This window comes from Oncorhynchus gorbuscha, linkage group LG15, assembly GCF_021184085.1.
Source record: "Oncorhynchus gorbuscha isolate QuinsamMale2020 ecotype Even-year linkage group LG15, OgorEven_v1.0, whole genome shotgun sequence".
NCBI classification, from domain to species: domain Eukaryota; kingdom Metazoa; phylum Chordata; class Actinopteri; order Salmoniformes; family Salmonidae; genus Oncorhynchus; species Oncorhynchus gorbuscha.
The window spans coordinates 44546587-44566936 of NC_060187.1; the positions used below are offsets into that span (position 1 = coordinate 44546587).

Here is a 20350-nt window from a genome sequence, read left to right on the forward strand (position 1 = left end):
GGTCAGTTGTTATAGCTAGGCTGTAATAGGATAACACTGGTAATAGGTCAGTTGTTATAGCTAGGCTGTATGATAACACTAGGTAGTTGATAACACTGGTAATAGGTCAGTTGTTATAGCTAGGCTGTATGATAACACTGGTAATAGGTCAGTTGTTATAGCTAGGCTGTATGATAACACTGGTAATAGGTCAGTTGTTATAGCTAAGCTGTATGATAACACTGGTAATAGGTCAGTTGTTATAGCTAGGCTGTATGATAACACTGGTAATAGGTCAGTTGTTATAGCTAAGCTGTATGATAACACTGGTAATAGGTCAGTTGTCAGTTGTTATAGTTATAGCTAGGCTGTATGATAACACTGGCTGTATGATAACACTGGTAATAGGTCAGTTGTTATAGCTAGGCTGTATGATAACACTGGTAATAGGTCAGTTGTTATAGCTAGGCTGTATGATAACACTGGTAATAGGTCAGTTGTTATAGCTAGGCTGTATGATAACACTGGTAATAGGTCAGTTGTTATAGCTAGGCTGTATGATAACACTGGTAATAGGTCAGTTGTTATATGATAACACTGGTAATAGGTCAGTTGGCTATATGATAACACTGGTAATAGGTCAGTTGTTATAGCTAGGCTGTATGATAACACTGGTAATAGGTCAGTTGTTATAGCTAGGCTGTATGATAACACTGGTAATAGGTCAGTTGTTATAGCTAGGCTGTATGATAACACTGGTAAATAGGTCAGTTGTTATAGCAGTTGTTATAGCTGTATGATAACACTGGTAATAGGTCAGTTGTTATAGCTAGGCTGTATGATAACACTGGTAATAGGTAGTTGTCAGTAACACTTATAGTCTAAGGCTGTATGATAACACTGGTAATAGGTCAGTTGTTATAGCTAGGCTGTATGATAACACTGGTAATAGGTCAGTTGTTATAGCTAGGCTGTATGATAACACTGGTAATAGGTCAGTTGTTATAGCTAGGCTGTATGATAACACTGGTAATAGGTCAGTTGTTATAGCTAAGCTGTATGATAACACTGGTAATAGGTCAGTTGTTATAGCTAGGCTGTATGATAACACTGGTAATAGGTCAGTTGTTATAGCTAAGCTGTATGATAACACTGGTAATAGGTCAGTTGTCAGTATGATAACACTGGTAATAGCTAGGCTGTATGATAACACTGGTAATAGGTCAGTTGTTATAGCTAGGCTGTATGATAACACTGGTAATAGGTCAGTTGTTATAGCTAGGCTATATGATAACACTGGTAATAGGTCAGTTGTTATAGCTAGGCTGTATGATAACACTGGTAATAGGTCAGTTGTTATAGCTAGGCTGTATGATAACACTGGTAATAGGTCAGTTGTTATAGCTAGGCTGTATGATAACACTGGTAATAGGTCAGTTGTTATAGCTAGTCTAGGTAGTTGATAACACTGGTAATAGGTCAGTTGTTATAGCTAGGCTGTATGATAACACTGGTAACAAAAGGTCAGTTGTTATAGCTAGGCTGTATGATAACACTGGTAAAGGTCAGTTGTCAGTTGTTATAGCTAAGCTGTATGATAACACTGGTAATAGGTCAGTTGTTATAGCTAAGCTGTATGATAACACTGGTAATAGGTCAGTTGTTATAGCTAGGCTGTATGCTGTATGATAACACTGGTAAGCTAGGATCTGGTAATAGGTCAGTTGTTATAGCTAGGCTGTATGATAACACTGGTAATAGGTCAGTTGTTATAGCTAAGCTGTATGATAACACTGGTAATAGGTCAGTTGTTATAGCTAAGCTGTATGATAACACTGGTAATAGGTCAGTTGTTATAGCTAGGCTGTATGATAACACTGGTAATAGGTCAGTTGTTATAGCTAGGCTGTATGATAACACTGGTAATAGGTCAGTTGTTATAGCTAAGCTGTATGATAACACTGGTAATAGGTCAGTTGTTATAGCTAGGCTGGATAACACTGGTAATAGGTCAGTTGTTATAGCTAGGCTGTATGATAACACTGGTAATAGGCTAGGCTGTATGATAACACTGGTAATAGGTCAGTTGTTATAGCTAGGCTGTATGATAACACTGGTAATAGGTCAGTTGTTATAGCTAGGCTGTATGATAACACTGGTAATAGGTCAGTTGTTATAGGTCTAGGCTGTATGATAACACTGGTAATAGGTCAGTTGTTATAGCTAGGCTGTATGATAACACTGGTAATAGGTCAGTTGTTATAGCTAGGCTGTATGATAACACTGGTAATAGGTCAGTTGTTATAGCTAAGCTGTATGATAACACTTGTAATAGGTCAGTTGTTATAGCTAGGCTGTATGATAACACTGGTAATAGGTCAGTTGTTATAGCTAGGCTGTATGATAACACTGGTAATAGGTCAGTTGTTATAGCTAAGCTGTATGATAACACTGGTAGTAAGTCAGTTGTTATAGCTAGGCTGTATGATAACACTGGTAATAGGTCAGTTGTTATAGCTAGGCTGTATGATAACACTGGTAATAGGTCAGTTGTTATAGCCTATTACTTGTGAGGCACATCGGAGCATAAGTTGAAATAACTTGTTTATTATTATTTTTAAATCTTTTTTTATTTCACTGGACTGATTTCTGAAAGTGTTGCATAAAAACAGTGTTGTAGTGGTGATCAGTGTCTCTGAATGTACCAAAACTGTCTTTCAGGCCCTCCGATTAGATCAATGCAATCAGTGATGGATCTAGAGGGTGGAGGCCCTTCATGGCTAAATCACTGATATCAAATAACTTGACAAATGCTCCAACATTCTCGTCTATACACTGCCTCTTGAAAAAGATCTCATAGTGAGCTTCATTTGGACAATTTTACTTGTTTACTTTACAAGTTGTCAATCTCTTTCGTTTTCCCAGTACCCCCTTACTGCTTGCTATGAATTCTATCTGACGGTGAATGCATGTTTAGGCCAGTGCTTGAGTTGGGTACCGGTACCGTTTATATTTAGGTGCAGGAACTCCTCAATTCTTTCGAGATAATATTCTATAGGAGGTGCCGGTCCTCCGTTCCGGTGAGCTCATGCCCAAGTCAAGTAAAGACACATCATGTCCCGTTTAGAACACTGACAGGTAAAGCATACAAATGAAATCAAAATGATTTATGTATATTAGCCAGTCTTATTGGGTGGACCCGGCTCCCCGTGTCTACGCCTGGAAAACCCACAAGTTGCTCCCGTTCATTTGATATTGATGAGCAACACCGATGAGATCCTTTTGTTTTTGGTTGAAACTTGATCATTGTCAATTTGAAAACCGGTGATTAACTGGTTACACCAAGTTTGGGAATTTCAGGTTTTAAACGAGTTCATATATTCTTCATATATTGATTCACAGTTATTTTACTTGAGGGGGTTCCACTTTGTGTTAATTAATTATGAACTAGTTTAAATAAATCATTGTAGACAATTCGATTTAGGCAATTTCATAATTGATCAGATTCAACCTGGGCGAACCTTTGGCCTAGAAAAACAGGGATAAACAAAAAGAGAACTGTTGGTTATATATTGTACATTTTATGAAGTGACAGTTTGATTGGACATTCGTACTATTCTGTTATCAATTCAAACTAAAATTCTAATACAGAATCACCTGTTTTACATAAGTATAATATTTTATGAGTATTTACTTTACATGCCAATGATGTTTATTGCATCCTATATGGTTTTTATGGGGGGGTTGATGCTTGAACATATGATTCTAATAAGGACAGTGCACTGTGACTGTTTACAGAATACCTATTATACAGTGGGATCTAATCCTGTAGAGTGTGGAATGCTGTTATCCTGTAATATACTGAAAATCCACTTTTATATTAACCTTGAGCTGACTGAGCTTAGCTGCTGCACTGCGCAGCAGGCCCAGCCTCTCTCTCTCTCTCTCTCTCTCTCTCTCTCTCTCTCTCTCTCTCTCTCTATCCCTCTCACCTTGTGTCGCTCCTTGGCTATGCTCTCCAGTGATGCCGTGCTGCTATGCAGAATGCAGGCATTACCCCTCTTTAGCTCGGCTCCAATTGGTCGCTCCTCCCAGAAAGTCTAGAGTTGCTTAGGGACTGCAAACTTGGCAAAGAAGGGAGGTGTGTTTTGGTTGCCTAAAACAATGTTACCTGGGTCCCAGACTGGCCCGTCTATGTGTCTGTGTTTCTGTCTGTGGGTGCTCTATAGGAGAATAGCAACAATCTCTATAGTGCCAGGCTGCAGGGAGAAATAAATAAAAGGGGCTACAACAAAGATTTCTTAATGTCCAACAAGCTTTCTCTGCCCTTAACCTTGTTCTGAATACCTCCAAAACAAAGGTCATGTGGTTTGGTAAGAATGCCCATCTCCCCACTGTGTGCCCCACTCCCCACCGTGTGCCCCTCTCCCCACCGTGTGATTACTACCTCTGAGGGTTTAGAGCTTGAGGTAGTCACCTCATTGTAGTACTTAGGAGTATGGCTAGACAGTACACTGTCCTCCTCTCAGCACATATCAAAGCTGTAGGCTAAGGTAAAATCTAGACTTGGTTTCCTCTATCGTAATCGCTCCTCTTTCAAACTAACCCTGATTCAGATGACCAGCCTACCCATTCTAGATTACAGAGATGTAATTTATAGATCGGCAGGTAAGGGTGCTCTCGAGCGGCCATCAGATTTGCCACCAATGCTTCTTATAGGACACATCACTGCACTCTATACTCCTCTGTAAACTGGTCATCTGTTTACCCATCGCAAGACCGACTGGTCAATGCTTATTTATAAAACTCTTAGGCCTCACTCCCTCCATCTGAGATACCTACTGCAGCCCTCATCCTCCACTCGTTCTGCCAGTCACATTCTGTTAAAGGTACCCAAAGCACACACATCCCTGGGTCACTCCTCTTTTCAGTTTGCTGCAGCTAGCGACTGGAACGAGCTGCAAAAAACACTCAAACTGGACAGTTTTATCTCAATCTCTTCATTCAAAGACTTAGACACTCTTACTGACAGTTTTGGCTGCTTCTTGTGATGTATTGTTGTCTCCACCTTGCCCTTTGTGCTGTTGTCTGTGCCCAATAATGTTGGTACCATGTTGTGCTTCTGCCATGTTGTTGTTGCTACCATATTGCTGTCATGTTGCTGCCATGCTATGTTGTCATCTTAGGTCTCTCTTTATGCAGTGCTGTGTTCTCTCTAGTCGTGATGTGTGTTTTGTCCTATATTTTTATTCTAGCCCTCGTCCCCGCAGGAGGGCTTTTGGTAGGCCGTCATTGTAACTGACTTGCCTAGCTTTATTGTTTTTATACAATAGACACATTGTTCCATGTTTTTCAGGGCTATTGTCATCCATCTTGTAGCAGACAGCAGGTTTCTTTCTGGTCAATACATTGTAAGCGATTGATTATGTATTTGAGCTGCGACAATTAATGGGGTTAAAGCTACTGCAGATTCAATCCATCAAAACACAGACACATTTAGCATGGTTGTCTTGTTATTGGCGAGATAACACTTTATTGCTTACAACATGGAGCTATTCAGACAAGCATATGTCTATAGCCCTCCCCCTTTGTCTGAGAGTGAGTCTTTGGTGTGATCAGGCACAGGCTCTCTCAACACACACACACCCTGCAGCACCAAGGGTTACCATGGTGATGGGTTGGGAGGATAAAAGAGTGGATAGATATTCTCTGATGATTTGTGATGTAGCCAATTGGTATGTCGAATGTAAATGGAGTGTGTCTCTATGCTTGGAGTGTGCAGCTGGTACCTGATGAAGAGTATGTCTGTCTGCAGGGCCAAGATATTATAGAGTTTCAATTAAATTAGCTGAAATGAAATGTATTTATACAGTGCCTTCAGAAAGTATTCACACCCCTTTGTCCACATTTTGTTGTTTTACAGCCTGAATATAAAATGGATTACATTGAGATTTTTTGTCTCTGGCCTACACACAATGTTTTTGACCTTTTTACAAATTAAAAATTTAAAGCTGAAATTGAGTCAATAAGTATTCAACCCCTTATTTATGGCAAGCCTTAAGTTCAGGAGTAAAAATATGTTTAACAAGTCACAATACGTTGCATGGACTTTGTGCAATAAGTGTTTAACATGGTTTTTAAAATCATTACCTCTATGTACCCCACGCATACAATTCTCTGTAAGGTTCATTAGTCGAGCTGTAAAGGAGTGTGTAACTGGCTGCAGGGAAGTCAGGCGCAGGAGAGCAGAAATGGGAAGCACACGGAGCCCTTTATTGAGGCGAACAAAACACAAAACAAAAAACACACGGGTTACAAAAACCCGGCGCAAACCAGCCTGGAGTACACATACATTTACATATAACAATTCCACACACAGACATGGGGGGAAACAGAGGGTTATATGCAAGACGAGTAATGAGGGAATGCAAACCAAGTGTGCAAGAAAACAAGACAAAACACATGGAAAATGAAAGGTGGATTGGCAATGGCTAGAAGACCGGTGACGTCGACCACCGAACACCGCATGGATAAGGAGAGGGACTGACCTTGGCGGAAGTCGTGACACGAGCAGTGAATTTTAAACACAGATTCAACCACAAAGACCAGTGAGGTTTTCCAATGGTCGCAAAGAAAGACACCTAGAAAAAGCAGACATTGAATATCCATTTGAGCATGGTGAAGTTACTAATTACTCTTTGGATGGTGTATCAATACTTCCCGTCACTACAAAGATACAGATGTCCTTCCTAACTCAATTAACAGAGAGGAAGGAAACAGATCAGGGATTTTAAAACAGTTATAGAGTTTAATATTGTAGTTACTCCACAATAAAAACCTAATTGACAAGAATGAAGCCTGTACAGAATAAAAAAAAATCCAAAACATACATTCTGTTTGCAACAAGGCACTAAAGCAGCATTTTACAGACTTGTAATTGTTAAGTTCTAGAACGTTTTTCAGGATAAAAAATTAATGAAATAGAAAATCTGGTGCAGTCTGCTTTCCACCAGACACTGGGAGATTAATTCACCTTTCAGTAGGACAATAACCAAAAACACAAGACCAAATCTACACTGGAGTGTCTTACTAAGAAAACAGTGACTGTTCCTGAGTGGCCGAGTTACAGTTTTGACTTAAATCTACTTGAAAATCTATGGCAAGACCTGAAAAAGGTTGCCTAGTAATTTGACAAAGTTTGAAGAATTTTAGAGATTTACCCAGAAAGAATAACAGCCGTAATCCCTGCCAAATGTACTTCTACAAAGTATTAACTCAGGGTGTGAATCCTTATGTAAATAATATATTTTATTTTTTATTTTTACATTTTAAATAAATGTTTAATTATGGGGTATTGCGTGTAGATGGGTGTAGATGGGTGAGAATTTAATCAATTTAAAATTCAAGTTGCAACATCAAAATGTGGAATAAGTCAAGGGTTATGAATAATTTCGAAAGGCACTGTAGCTGTTAGTGGTCTATTGACAATAACATCTCACTCGGGTTTTTGACGCTGACTCCTAAATACTTAGGATTGAACAGAAAATTTAGAACATTTGTTTATTAACTTGTATGAAATTCCAATGATCTACCAATGCCAGCAGCTGCATACATTTCTTATTTATTTAGGCCTACCTATCAGGTATAATTATATTTGTACAATAATTCATGAGATACTAGCTAACGCACTGTGAATAATATATATATATATAACGATTTTGTTCTCAATTTACATAACCTTTAGGATTGAGCCATACATCTCTACGTCATTTAGAGATTGTCTGCAATTAATGACCATTTTCTCGAGGGCACTTGGGGACCGGCTTGATCGTGAAGACTGCTTTGAAAGTTCAAAGCAAACATGACTCTCATGCTGCAAAACAAGAAATAAGGCACATTACTTGACCCTCATTGACGTGAAGCATTTTAAAACCATGCCATTTCCTATCCCTTTCTGTATTTGCAGATCTCAAGCTGTGACACAGAAAATGTGTTGTCTTCTTCTGCGATTGATGCACAAGGAGATGGAAGCAAAGTAAGGGCACCATTACATATTTAGTATGATGAATGCCAGTTCAGATCTACAATGCAGTTTACATTACTGGCTTTGCATTATCTAGATGAATATTTGTTTAGGTGGACAATAATGGTCCCATTGCCCTGCCATGTGTAGCAAAAGTGGAGCTTACATGCATATGATACTATCCATCCACCATTTTACGATTCGTTGGTCATGCATGCCAATGTTATAATATTAAACATTCTTCTCAAGTCGTTGTTGTAAAATATTGTAGTAAAATACAAGTATTTAAAATACAAAAGTAAAAATTAAGGTGAATTAAATACGTACTCACCACGGCCATTTTGTATTTTATCTGGATTAGGTGGAGATGGTGTTCTGGCTGCTCTCCATGTTGGCCAACCGGGACAGGGAGGAGATGTCCCGCACTCTGCTGACCATGTCCAGCTCCCAAGACAGCTGCATCGCCATGCGCAAGTCAGGGTGTGTACCCCTGCTGGTGCAGATCCTTCACGACGGCCCAGGGGGCGCCGGAGAGGCGGATGGAAGTACAGGGTGCAGCCGGGAGGCCCGATCCAGAGCCAGCGCTGCCCTGCACAACATAGTGTACTCCCAGCCAGACGAGGGCCAAGCCCGGCGGGAGATGAGGGTGCTGCACGTGCTGGAGCAGATCCGCTCGCACTGTGACAGCGGCTGGGACTGGATCGAGAGCCACGTGGGGAGGCCCTCCCCCGGAGGTACTACAACCACAGGTTAGTAGTGGAGGGAAGCAGGATTATTTTAGACGATTAATGCCATCTCTATAGCACACTGTGGATTATACTGTGAATGTGAAAGTAATTCCAGCTGTACTTGTCTGTGTTGTATTCAGACATCCCTGAGACATTGGAGCCCCAGATCTGCCAGGCCATGTGTGCTGTCATGAAGCTCTCCTTTGAGGAGGAATACCGACAAGCCATGAATGAACTAGGTTAGTGAACAACATGTCAATGGGAAATATACTTCCAGCAAAGATGATAAAGCATAAACCTTACTGACAAATATTATATGTGAATGAAGTGATTGTTCAGTTTGTGATGTGCATGGCTGGGGTGTCTCTGTTTAGGGGGGTTGCAGGTAGTCGCAGAGCTAATGCACTTGGACCAGGAGCTGTACGGAATGAAGAACGATCCCATCAATATGGCGCTTCGACGCTACGCAGGCATGGCGCTGACAAACCTCACGTTCGGAGATGTCGTCAACAAGGTCATGTATCATGAGAAAAGCATTAAAACAACTGAGAGGGATACATATTTATCCCAATTGTTAAGAATATTTTTTTATTCAAGATAAATGACTCCTGTCTGACCTCTCTTTTACACAGGCCACTCTCTGCACAAAGAAAAGCTGCCTGCAGGCCATTGTTGCCCAACTTGCATCTGATAGTGAGGAACTACATCAGGTACAACATGGTTACTACTATCCTAACTACTTGAGAGTTTTAATTTTTTGTCAACATTTCCGAACCACGAGACATTACTCTTTTCAGTTTCCGTGGTTTAAGTCAATGTTTCCAGTACCACATGGCTAAAGAGATATCTATTTTTCCCCTCACAGGTAGTGTCTAGTATTCTGAGAAATCTGTCATGGCGTGCAGACATCAACAGCAAGAGGGTCCTTAGGGACATAGGGAGTGTAACAGGATTGATAACCTGTGCTCTTCAAGCCACAAAAGTAAGATCACACCGAGATAATGTCATCGATGCATGGTGGCAATTTAAACCAAAGCAATAACCAAAGGAAACAATGGAAAAATATCTGCACAATTCTAATCTCTAATGCAATGTAAATGTAAAATCCCATTTTAGGAATCCACGTTGAAAAGCCTCCTCAGCGCTCTGTGGAACCTGTCAGCACACAGTCCTGAGAACAAGGTAGCCATTTGCTCAGTAGATGGGGCTCTGGGCTTCTTGGTCAGCACCCTCACCTACAGATGTCAGACCAACTCACTGGCAATCATCGAGAGTGGAGGTGGCATCCTGCGCAATGTTTCCAGTCTTGTGGCCACACGGGATGATTACAGGTATTTACTTGAATTGAATTCTACTGTATATCAGTGCAACAGTTTAATAATTATTGCCATAGAGTTGAAGTCGGAAGTTTACATACACCTTAGCCAAATACATTTAAATTCAGTTTTTCACAATTCCTGACATTTAATCCCAGTAAAAATATTCCCTGTTTTAGGTAAATTAGGATCACCACTTTATTTTAAGAATGTGAAATGTCTGAATAATAGTAGAGAGAATGATTTATTTTAGCTTTTATTTCTTTCATCACATTCCCAGTGGGTCAGAAGTTGACATACATTCAATTAGTATTGCATTGCCTTAAAATTGTTTAAAAACTTGGGTCAAACGTTTCGGGTAGCCTTCCACAAGCTTCCCACAATAAGTTGGGTGAATTTTGGCCAATTCCTCCTGACAGAGCTGGTGTAACTGAGTCAGGATTGTAAGGCCTTCTTGCTCGCACACGCTTTTTCAGTTCTGCCCAAACATTTTCTATGGGATTTAGGTCAGGGCTTTGTAGTGGCCACTCCAATACCTTGACTTTGTTGTCCTTAAGCCATAACTTTGGAAGTATGCTTGGGGTCATTGTCCATTTGGAAGACCCATTTGCGACCAAGCTTTAACTTCCTGACTGATGTCTTGAGATGTTGCTTCAATATACCCACAAACTTTCCCTTCTTCATGACGCCATCTATTTTGTGAAGTGCATCAGTCCCTCCTGCAGCAAAGCACCCCTCACAACATAATGCTGCCATCCCCGTGCTTCACGGTTGGGATGGTGTGCTTCACGGTTGGGATGGTGTTCTTCGGCTTGCAAGCCTCCCCCTTTTTCCTCCAAAGATAAAGATGGTCATTATGACCAAACAGTTATATTTTTGTTTCATCAGACCAGAGGACATTTCTCCAAAAAGTAAGATCTTTGTCCCCACGTGCAGTTGCAAACCGTAATCTGTTTTTTTTAATGGCAGTGGCTTCTGCCTTGCTGAGCGGCTTTTCAGGTTACGTCAATATAGGACTCGTTTTACTGTGGATGTAGATACTTTTTTACCCGTTTCCTCCAGCATCTTCACAAGGTCCTTTGCTGTTGTTCTGGGATTGATTTGCACTTTTCGCACCAAAGTACGTTCATCTCTAGGACACTGAACACGTCTCCTTCCTGAGCGGTATGACGGCTGCATGGTCTCATGGTGTTTATACTTGCGTACTGTTGTTTGTACAGATGAACGTGGTACCTTCAGGCGTTTGGAAATTTCTCCCAAGGATGAACCAGACTTGTGGAGTTCTCCAATTGTTTTTCTGAGGTCTTGGCTGATTTATTTTGATTTTCCCATGATGTCAAGCAAAGAGGCACTGGGTTTGAAGGTAGGCCTTGAAATACATCCACAGGTACACCTCCAATTGACTCAAATGATGTCAATTAGCCTATCAGAAGCTTCTAAAGCCATGACATCTTTTTCTGGAATTTTCCAAGCTGCTTAAAGGCACATTCTCCTTAGTGTATGTAAACTTCTGACCCACTGGAATTGTGATACAGTGAATTATAGGTGAAATAATCTGTCTGTAAACAATTGTTAGAAAATGTACTTGTGTCATGCACAAAATAGATGTCCTAACCGACTTGCCAAAACTATAATTTGTTAACAAGACATTTGTGGAGTGGTTGGAAAATGAGTTTTAATGACTCCAACCTGAGTGTATGTAAACTTCCGACTTCAACTGTAAATAACCACAAAATTAATTCTAATATGTTTTTTCTCTTTCAATTCAGGCAAATCCTCAGGGACCACAACTGCCTCCAAACGCTGCTTCAGCACCTGCGCTCTCACAGCCTGACGATTGTGAGTAACGCTTGTGGGACCCTCTGGAATCTCTCTGCCCGCAGTCCCAAGGACCAGGAGCTGCTGTGGGACCTGGGAGCAGTCAGCATGCTGCGCAACCTCATCCACTCCAAGCACAAAATGATAGCCATGGGAAGTGCCGCAGCTTTACGGAACCTGCTCACAAATCGGCCCCTCAAGTATAAGGATGCTGCGGTCATATCCCCTGGTTCCTGCATGCCCTCGCTCTACATGAGGAAGCAGAAAGCACTGGAGGCTGAGCTAGATGCAAAGCACCTTGCTGAAACATTTGATTCCATTGAAAAACAAAGCAGCCCCAAGCATCCAAGCATTAACAAGCCGCTGCGCCATATCGAGAGCCTGGCAAAGGATTATGCATCTGACTCAGGCTGCTTTGACGATGATGAGGCCCCTAATGTCTCCAGTAGTCTAGATACAGGGAGCTTCTCCATGCTCTCCATGTTCCTGACCAATTCCAACTTTCTTCAAAACCAGCCTCGCAAGAAGGACAGTGAACCGGAGAGAGACGTGGAGCCACCACAGACAGAGGATAAGAGGCCCGCGCCTCCAGAAGACGAGGTGTCTGTTGCAGCAGGAAAATTAGCAAAAAAGATCACCAACACTGTGGCCAAGATTGATAAGCTTGTGGAGGACATTACCATGCATACATCTTCGGAGGACAGCTTCAGCCTTAGCTCAGAGGACCATTTTGCAGACTGGCCTTATGGATCAGATGAACTCCATGAGGCCCGGGCCAAGTCATGCTCCCCCTGCCGCCTCTCTGATACCAGCAACTTTGCAAACAGGGAACGTCTAAACAGAGCCTATGCTCTCTTACGTCTCAAAACCACCCATGCAAGTTTGTCCACTGACAGTCTCAACAGTGGCAGTACCAGTGATGGCTATTGTGGTAGCAAGGACCAGATTAGGCCCTCAGCGAGATCAGCAACAGCTCAAAGACGACCTAACAAGCTTGATCTTAAGTTGGCCCATCAAGAATATCTTAACATCAGAGCTCATGTTCTCAATGCGACAAGTCCGATCGATGTGCCAGAGAGAGATTCTGTGGACAACAAAGAGGTTCAATTGCTTGAACTAAATAGCACAGAAACAGAGAAGAGCCAAGAGCTGCCCCCACAAACACCAGCTAGTGCAACAACTAAACTCTCTTCTGATGTCAGCATGACTTCCATAAAGCTGTCCCCTTCCTACCAACATGTCCCTCTAATTCAAAGTGTCTCCAAGTTTGGTGTTGCAAAAAGTGCCATCAATGTGCAGGCAGCTCAAGCAATGAGGAGACAAGCCTGGGTCCCAACTGTGATGACTGGAGGGAGTTTAGGCAAGTTTTCTCCAATGAGCTCTGCTAGAAGTCCAACCATTGGCCCAATGGAGACACTGCAGAAGTATTCAGTGGAGAACACCCCAATCTGTTTCTCCCGTTGCAGTTCCCTGTCCTCCCTCTCCTCTGGTGATGGAGCTCTTGACGGACAGAGTCAAAGTGAAAATGAGTTGGAGAGTGACTCATCACTTGAGATCATTGAAATGGAAGATGGGGATCTGGTCAATGGGGAGGAGGAGAATGAGACCCTGGAGGATTTAAGTGATAGCCAACTGCTAGTCACTGATTCAAAAACCTGTCTGAGCATTGGGTCTGATCCTATTGAAATTCCCTGCCCCACCAAACGTGAAAAGGTGTTCCTCAGGGGTGTATCACCAGGCATACTTGAGGACAGATCACCTTCAAGTTCATCAGAGAATTACATCCATGAGACCCCACTTGTGATGAGCCGTTGTAGCTCCGTCAGCTCACTGGGTAGCTTTGAGTCTCATTCAATTGCCAGCTCCATACTTAGTGATCCATGCAGCGGAATGATCAGTGGAACCATAAGTCCAAGTGATCTTCCTGACAGTCCAGGGCAAACCATGCCCCCCAGTCGAAGCAAAACCCCATGCTTTGCTGAATCAAATGGACCAGAAACCCAAAATGCTGGGACAGCAGGGCAGTGGGAAAGCAGCTTACGCAAGTTCATGGAAGTTGCAGACTTTAAGGAAAGGATCAACTTACCTCCAGATTTGGAGACCATGATCTATTTTACAGTAGAAAAACCCACAGAGAACTTTTCATGTGCCTCCAGTTTGAGTGCTCTACCTCTTCATGAGCACTACATTCAGAAGGATGTGGAACTGAAATTGACTCCCTTACTCCAGCAAAAGGACAACAATCCATCATTCCCAAGGGCTCATGGAGATAGAGGTGACAATGAGCATCCTTCTTTTATGGACCAAGGGGAGAGATATAGTGAGGGCAATTCAGATGATGATATAGAAATTCTCAAAGAATGCATCAATTCAGCAATGCCCTCCAAGTTCAGGAAAGTAATGCCCTCCTTGATCTCCACCTTACCCACACATGTTCTAAACTCACAAACCCGAAAACCTATACCTGTTTATATGATGGTTCCTAGCAATGCCAATCAAATGTGCTCAGGGAGAAGGATTGTGATGCAACAAAAGGACTTATATCTTGATGATTCATCATACACTGATTCTGCCGAGGGCACCCCTGTCAACTTTTCCAGCACGACATCGTTAAGTGACGAAACACTTCAGTATCCAGTGAGGGACAAGGGGGCAAAAGATTGGAGGGTTAGAAGTATGAACAAACAGGAATTGTTGGATCAAGAGGCAAAGAGAATTGAAGACCTTCGGGTTTTCTCGCACTTCCACAAACCCACTAAAATTACCAGTCAGCCTGACATACCAGTCAATCAAATGAGCAGGTCAATCAAACATGTCATTCCCACTCAAAGAGTACTGATGCAGAGCAAAGAAGTTGCTGATAGAGTGGCTAATCAGAGAAACCGTGATCAATCACCCAATCAACAAAGACAAAAGCAGGGACAGGTCCTGACAAGGAAACTGGATCTACCTATCATAAAGCAAAACACAGAAGGGAACCAAAATCAGAGAGCACTAGAGAGAAATAAGACTTTTCAGTCCATGCCCCATCCAACCCATCCAACACCTACAGGGGAAGCCATTTACTGCTTGAATGATGACCAGACAGACAAAGAGGAGGGAGTGATGAAAAGGACAGGGAGAAAACAGATGAGAGAGTCCAGCAGAAACACTCTCTCCCGAAGTATGACTAATATTGGTCGGATTGACAATTCCCAGACAAGACCCAAAGGCTTTAATAGGATCAAGCACAAACTAATCATGGAGGAAACACCCCCATGTTACTCTCTTAGTTCATCTCTTAGCTCTTTGAGTGATGCAGAATTTGAGGAACACCAATCAAAATCCCAGCAAGTATGGGTGAAAAACAAACACAACAAGATATCTAACCAGGTCCAACAAACAAGACCAATGCACATCCACAATCAGTATGAGGAACAAAGCTCACCAAGCTCAGTCAGTATGGATTCAGAGGATGATCTTCTGCAAAAATGCATAACATCTGCAATGCCCAAGCAGAGGAAGAAGCTATCTGCAAGAAAGAAAGCAGAGAAGAAGCAGAAACAAAGAAACGACATGCAGAAAGTGTCCGGTGGATGGAACAACGAACAAGACTTTGACAGTGACGATATAGCATCTGATAAAGACTCAGACCTCAACAGTGTTGAATGGAGAGTAATACAAGAAGGAGCTAATTCTGTTGTCACAAGGTTACAAGCATCAAAGTCTCAAGAACATTCCTCTGAAGAGACTGAATCTGTCCTCTCATTCATGTCTGGATCTAGCTTTACGCCTAAAGAAAAGAAGATCTTTAAAGACAAAAAAGCAAACAAACCACTGGACTTTAACCAACGTAAACCAGTTCCAAATCTACCAGTGGTCTTCAGAGGTAGAACAGTGACATACACGCCTAAGAAAGAGACAAATCTTTCGCAAAGGCCGCCTCCTAATAAAGAATCCCCCAAAACAGATGCTCCAAAGAATCCAAACCTTGCTCAACAGAGGTCAAAGAGTCTCCACCGTTTGGGACAACCCCTGGACTCCACACAGTGGTGTTTACCGAAAAGAAGCTCAACCCCACCTCCGAGGATACCAAAGAGCTCATCCTCTGGATCATCTCAAAGCTCTACTCCATCGAGACAGTCACAGAAGAAAATAATCTCTCCCTCACAAACAAGTAAATCTGTTCCCAAAAAAGATAACACACCAGCAAGTAGTCCACCTGAAAGGAAGGGACGTTCCACTGTTCCTTCAAATCAGAGCCCAATACCTCCAGGACACAAAACACAGAAGTCACCCGTCCGAATACCCTTCATGCAGAATGCAGCAAGACAGTCCAGAACTCTATCGCCATTGGTAACCAACCAACCCACAAGTATCAGCAGACAAAACAGTCAGGTGGCTGGAAAAATAATCCCTCCAGCCAATCGTTTTGACTTAGTCCGCATGACATCTACCCATTCAAGCAGCAGCGAGTCTGACCGCAATGGGTTCCTGAGGCAATTGACCTTTATCAAGGAATCAAAGACAAGGATGAGACGTGACATTTCGTCCTCACGCTCTGTGCCTACCTCGCAGCACGCATCGCCCAGAAAAGCAATTCCAGGTGCTCCTGCAGTCTTCCTATGCTCATCCCGATGCCAAGAGCTAAAGGCAGTTGCTCAGGGACCAAGAAGAATGCAAGGAAAGGGCCCCGGGCAAAGGCAAGAGCCAAGGCAGGAGCAGGGGCTTCAAAGGCAGACTGTGACTCTGTCCAGAGCCTGCTCTAGTGACCGAGACCTCTCAACGAGGTGTCCAGCCAGGAGAACCAGCTCAGAGAGTCCCTGCAGGGTGCCGCCGAGAAACGTCTCCGCAACCAAGCAACAGGCAAGAGACAACATCAAGCGCCATTCCTCATCGCCCAGCATAAACATACTAAGCAGAGTAACCAGCCGCTCCTCGCTCCGCTCCTCGTCCTCCGACTCAAGTGGGCGAGCCAAGAGTGAGGACGATACAAAGAAGAAGCAGCAGAGAACTGGATCACACCTCAATGACAGAGTCACCTGGAGGAGGATTCGGGATGAGGATGTGCCTCAAATCTTGAAGAGCACTCTGCCATCTACTGCATTGCCTCTGTTGCCTGTTCCTGAAGGGCCAAAACCAAAACCACCGGCACTGCCAAGGAAACTGCCGACCATTTTACTAAAGTCAAGAAAGACGAGCGACGCTACAGTCCAAACAGAGGATTTCTCGTCCAACAAGACCAACTCAAGCACCTCTCCAACTGTTGAGACAGCTCCAATCATCTCAGAGGAGGCAGCGAGACTAGCCCTCCTTAGAAAGATCAGCATTGGCTCCGGCCAAGATGGAGACTCTGATGGATCCCTAAAGAGTTACAGCACAGCATCCTCTGGAAACGCTCACTCTGTGGAAACTCACACAGGCGGCGTCGGCCATTTCCGTCAGAGCTCCCCCAGCAAGGCAGTTCGGGTCACCCCATTCAACTACATACCCAGCCCCATGGCCTGCTGCCTGCAAGATGCACAGAGCCAAGCAACAACAATCAATGAGAAGTCATGTGAAAAATCTGAAGCCTAGTACCTACTACGTAGTACCGTATGTAATTCTGTACAATTGAGATGAGAAAAATCCTACTGTGTTCCTGATTGAAACTAACACAAATACTTGTGTATATCAATCCTTTTACCTCGGGTATTGAACCTTCTTTTTCCTCACTGCATCAGAAACATGTCTTCAAAAAAGAACACTCGTCATTTCAAATCATCTGATCCCACATGTCATTCATACAAGTTGGATGTATACATTAAGACAGGACTTCATTGGATAGAATAACACTATCCTATATTTAGAGAGGAGTTACGGGGAGTAGCCTAATCTCGTACAAAATGCACATTTTTGTACTTTTTGTATTTGTATATAAACCATTGCTTGTTAGAAGATTAGTGTAGACATGACAACATAGGAAAAAAATACAATTGTCTGTGGATTTCAAGACATACAGCACCATCATCAAAATGAAGGAACAACCATTATTGAAAAACAATATGCAAATCATTGAGTGAAAACCCAGCTGGAAGACTTGTGTGTTTTTGAAAAAGTACTACTGTGGCTCCAAACTCATTTGAAAAAGACTGTTGAAATACATCAAAATATGGACATAATATTATGTAAAGTATTTACTATGTACCCACATGTTACTGCTTTGCCTTCGCCACACTATTTACTACTGAGGATACGACACTGTCAGCCTTCACTTTAGAACCACTGCAGGAATTATTATTGCCAATAGTTAACGTTAAATAATCAGCACTGCTGGAACACTATGTTAACTGTATTCTGTTTTAGAAGCGGTATTGTAAATGCATGCAGACCAATGTTCCCTCAAAATTGAGCGCATGCGCAGCCGTGCACCTACTCCAGGACTGCCACGCAGAAAAAAAAGCCAGATGGCTCAGAGATTCAAGAGTTTGAACTTCACTGAGTTCACATTATATATAGCAACATTTTCTGTGATCGAATCAACATTATATCAGGACATTTTTAATGCAAAAAAAACAAATCCACCTTTGCAAGATTTAGTCTGTTATTTTGTTGTAGGCAGAGCCAGAGCGCAACGGAGAAGAATTATATTTGCGGGTGTAGCCCACGATCTGAATAAAAGTGAATGCGCTTTTCAGATCAGAGCCGCGCGTGTGGACATTTGTTGATATTCTTTGCTAGATAGCAAGTTATTAGCCCAGTTCTAGATAAGTATAGGTCAGCAATGGAGAGTTACTGCTTCATACAATAGCACAAAACGTGTAGGCTACATTTCAAGCTCGTTGAAAAGCCAGTAAAAAGCTAGTGTCTTAATTAAAGGGGCAGTGTTGTATTTTGAGACAGGCGTGAATATGCACATAAACCAATAGGAAGAGGGGTAGCCTACATTGTCTAATTCGCTGTATGGTAATAATAATTAATTGAATTTTGTAAAGTGGTTTCTTGCATCATATAATACTATACAATGCCATTTGTTTTACCCATGGTGTTACAGAATAAGTTTTAAAAATAATGAATTAATGTCAAGCCCTTCATAATGTAAAAACGTTTTTAAAAGACTCATGCAATGTAGGCCTGCATTGAACACCACCTATAGGCTACTGTAGGCTATTTCATAGAAATCAAAAGCTATTTCCATGTGAATGTTATGGGATTTGCTCCATTCGTTTTGTTGGTAGGCCTACATTATTTTAATTTAATTTATTTCACCTTTATTTAACCAGGTAGGCAAGTTGAGAACAAGTTCTCATTTACAATTGCGACCTGGCCAAGATGAAGCAAAGCAGTTCGCCACATACAACGACAGAGTTACACATGGAGTAAAACAAACATACAGTCAATAATACAGTATAAACAAGTCTATATACGATGTGAGCAAATGAGGTGAGATAAGGGAGGTAAGGGCAAAAAAAGCCATGGTGGCGAAGTAAATACAATATAGCAAGTAAAAACACTGGAATGGTAGATTTGCAATGGAAGAATGTGCAAAGTAGAAATAAAAATCATGGGGTGCAAAGGAGCAAAATTAATTAATTAATTAAATGCAGTAGGGAAAGAGGTAATTGTTTGGGCTAAATTATAGGTGGGCTATGTACAGGTGCAGTAATCTGTGAGCTGCTCTGACAGTTGGTGCTTAAAGCTAGTGAGGGAGATAAGTGTTTCCAGTTTCAGAGATTTTTGTAGTTCGTTCCAGTCATTGGCAGCAGAGAACTGGAAGGAGAGGCGGCCAAAGAAAGAATTGGTTTTGGGGGTGACTCTAGAGATATACCTGCTGGAGTGTGTGCTACAGGTGGGAGATGCTATGGTGACCAGCGAGCTGAGATAAGGGGGGACTTTACCTAGCAGGGTCTTGTAGATGACATGGAGCCAGTGGGTTTGGCGACGAGTATGAAGCGAGGGCCAGCCAACGAGAGCGTACAGGTAGCAATGGTGGGTAGTATATGGGGCTTTGGTTACAAAACGGATTGCACTGTGATAGACTGCATCCAATTTGTCGAGTAGGGTATTGGAGGCTATTTTGTAAATGACATTGCCAAAGTCGAGGATTGGTAGGATGGTCAGTTTTACAAGGGTATGTTTGGCAGCATGAGTGAAGGATGCTTTGTTGTGAAATAGGAAGCCAATTCTAGATTTAACTTTGGATTGGAGATGTTTGATATGGGTCTGGAAGGAGAGTTTACAGTCTAACCTGACACCTAAGTATTTGTAGTTGTCCACGTATTCTAAGTCAAAGCCGTCCAGAGTAGTGATGTTGGACAGGCGGGTAGGTGCAGGTAGCGATCGGTTGAAGAGCATGCATTTAGTTTTACTTGTATTTAAGAGCAATTGGAGGCCATGGAAGGAGAGTTGTATGGCATTGAAGCTTGCCTGGAGGGTTGTTAACAGTGTCCAAAGAAGGGCCAGAAGTATACAGAATGGTGTCGTCTGCGTAGAGGTGGATCAGAGACTCATCAGCAACAAGAGCGACA

At 42.3% G+C, this 20350-nt stretch overlaps 1 protein-coding gene across 1 annotated transcript in view; it reads left to right on the plus strand.

The window, feature by feature from the left end:
- The window catches only part of apc2 (APC regulator of WNT signaling pathway 2), a 42276-nt gene extending 23099 nt beyond the window's left edge, over window positions 1–19177 (plus strand). The window contains exons 8-15 of the mRNA XM_046303145.1: window positions 7946–8014; window positions 8364–8751; window positions 8871–8969; window positions 9105–9244; window positions 9363–9440; window positions 9596–9712; window positions 9847–10061; window positions 11816–19177. Of these exons, the coding sequence (XP_046159101.1) occupies window positions 7946–8014; window positions 8364–8751; window positions 8871–8969; window positions 9105–9244; window positions 9363–9440; window positions 9596–9712; window positions 9847–10061; window positions 11816–17420 (6711 nt within the window). The 3' untranslated portion in view covers window positions 17421–19177. The remainder of the gene's footprint in view (window positions 1–7945; window positions 8015–8363; window positions 8752–8870; window positions 8970–9104; window positions 9245–9362; window positions 9441–9595; window positions 9713–9846; window positions 10062–11815) is intronic.
- The last annotated feature ends 1173 nt before the right edge of the window (window positions 19178–20350 follow it).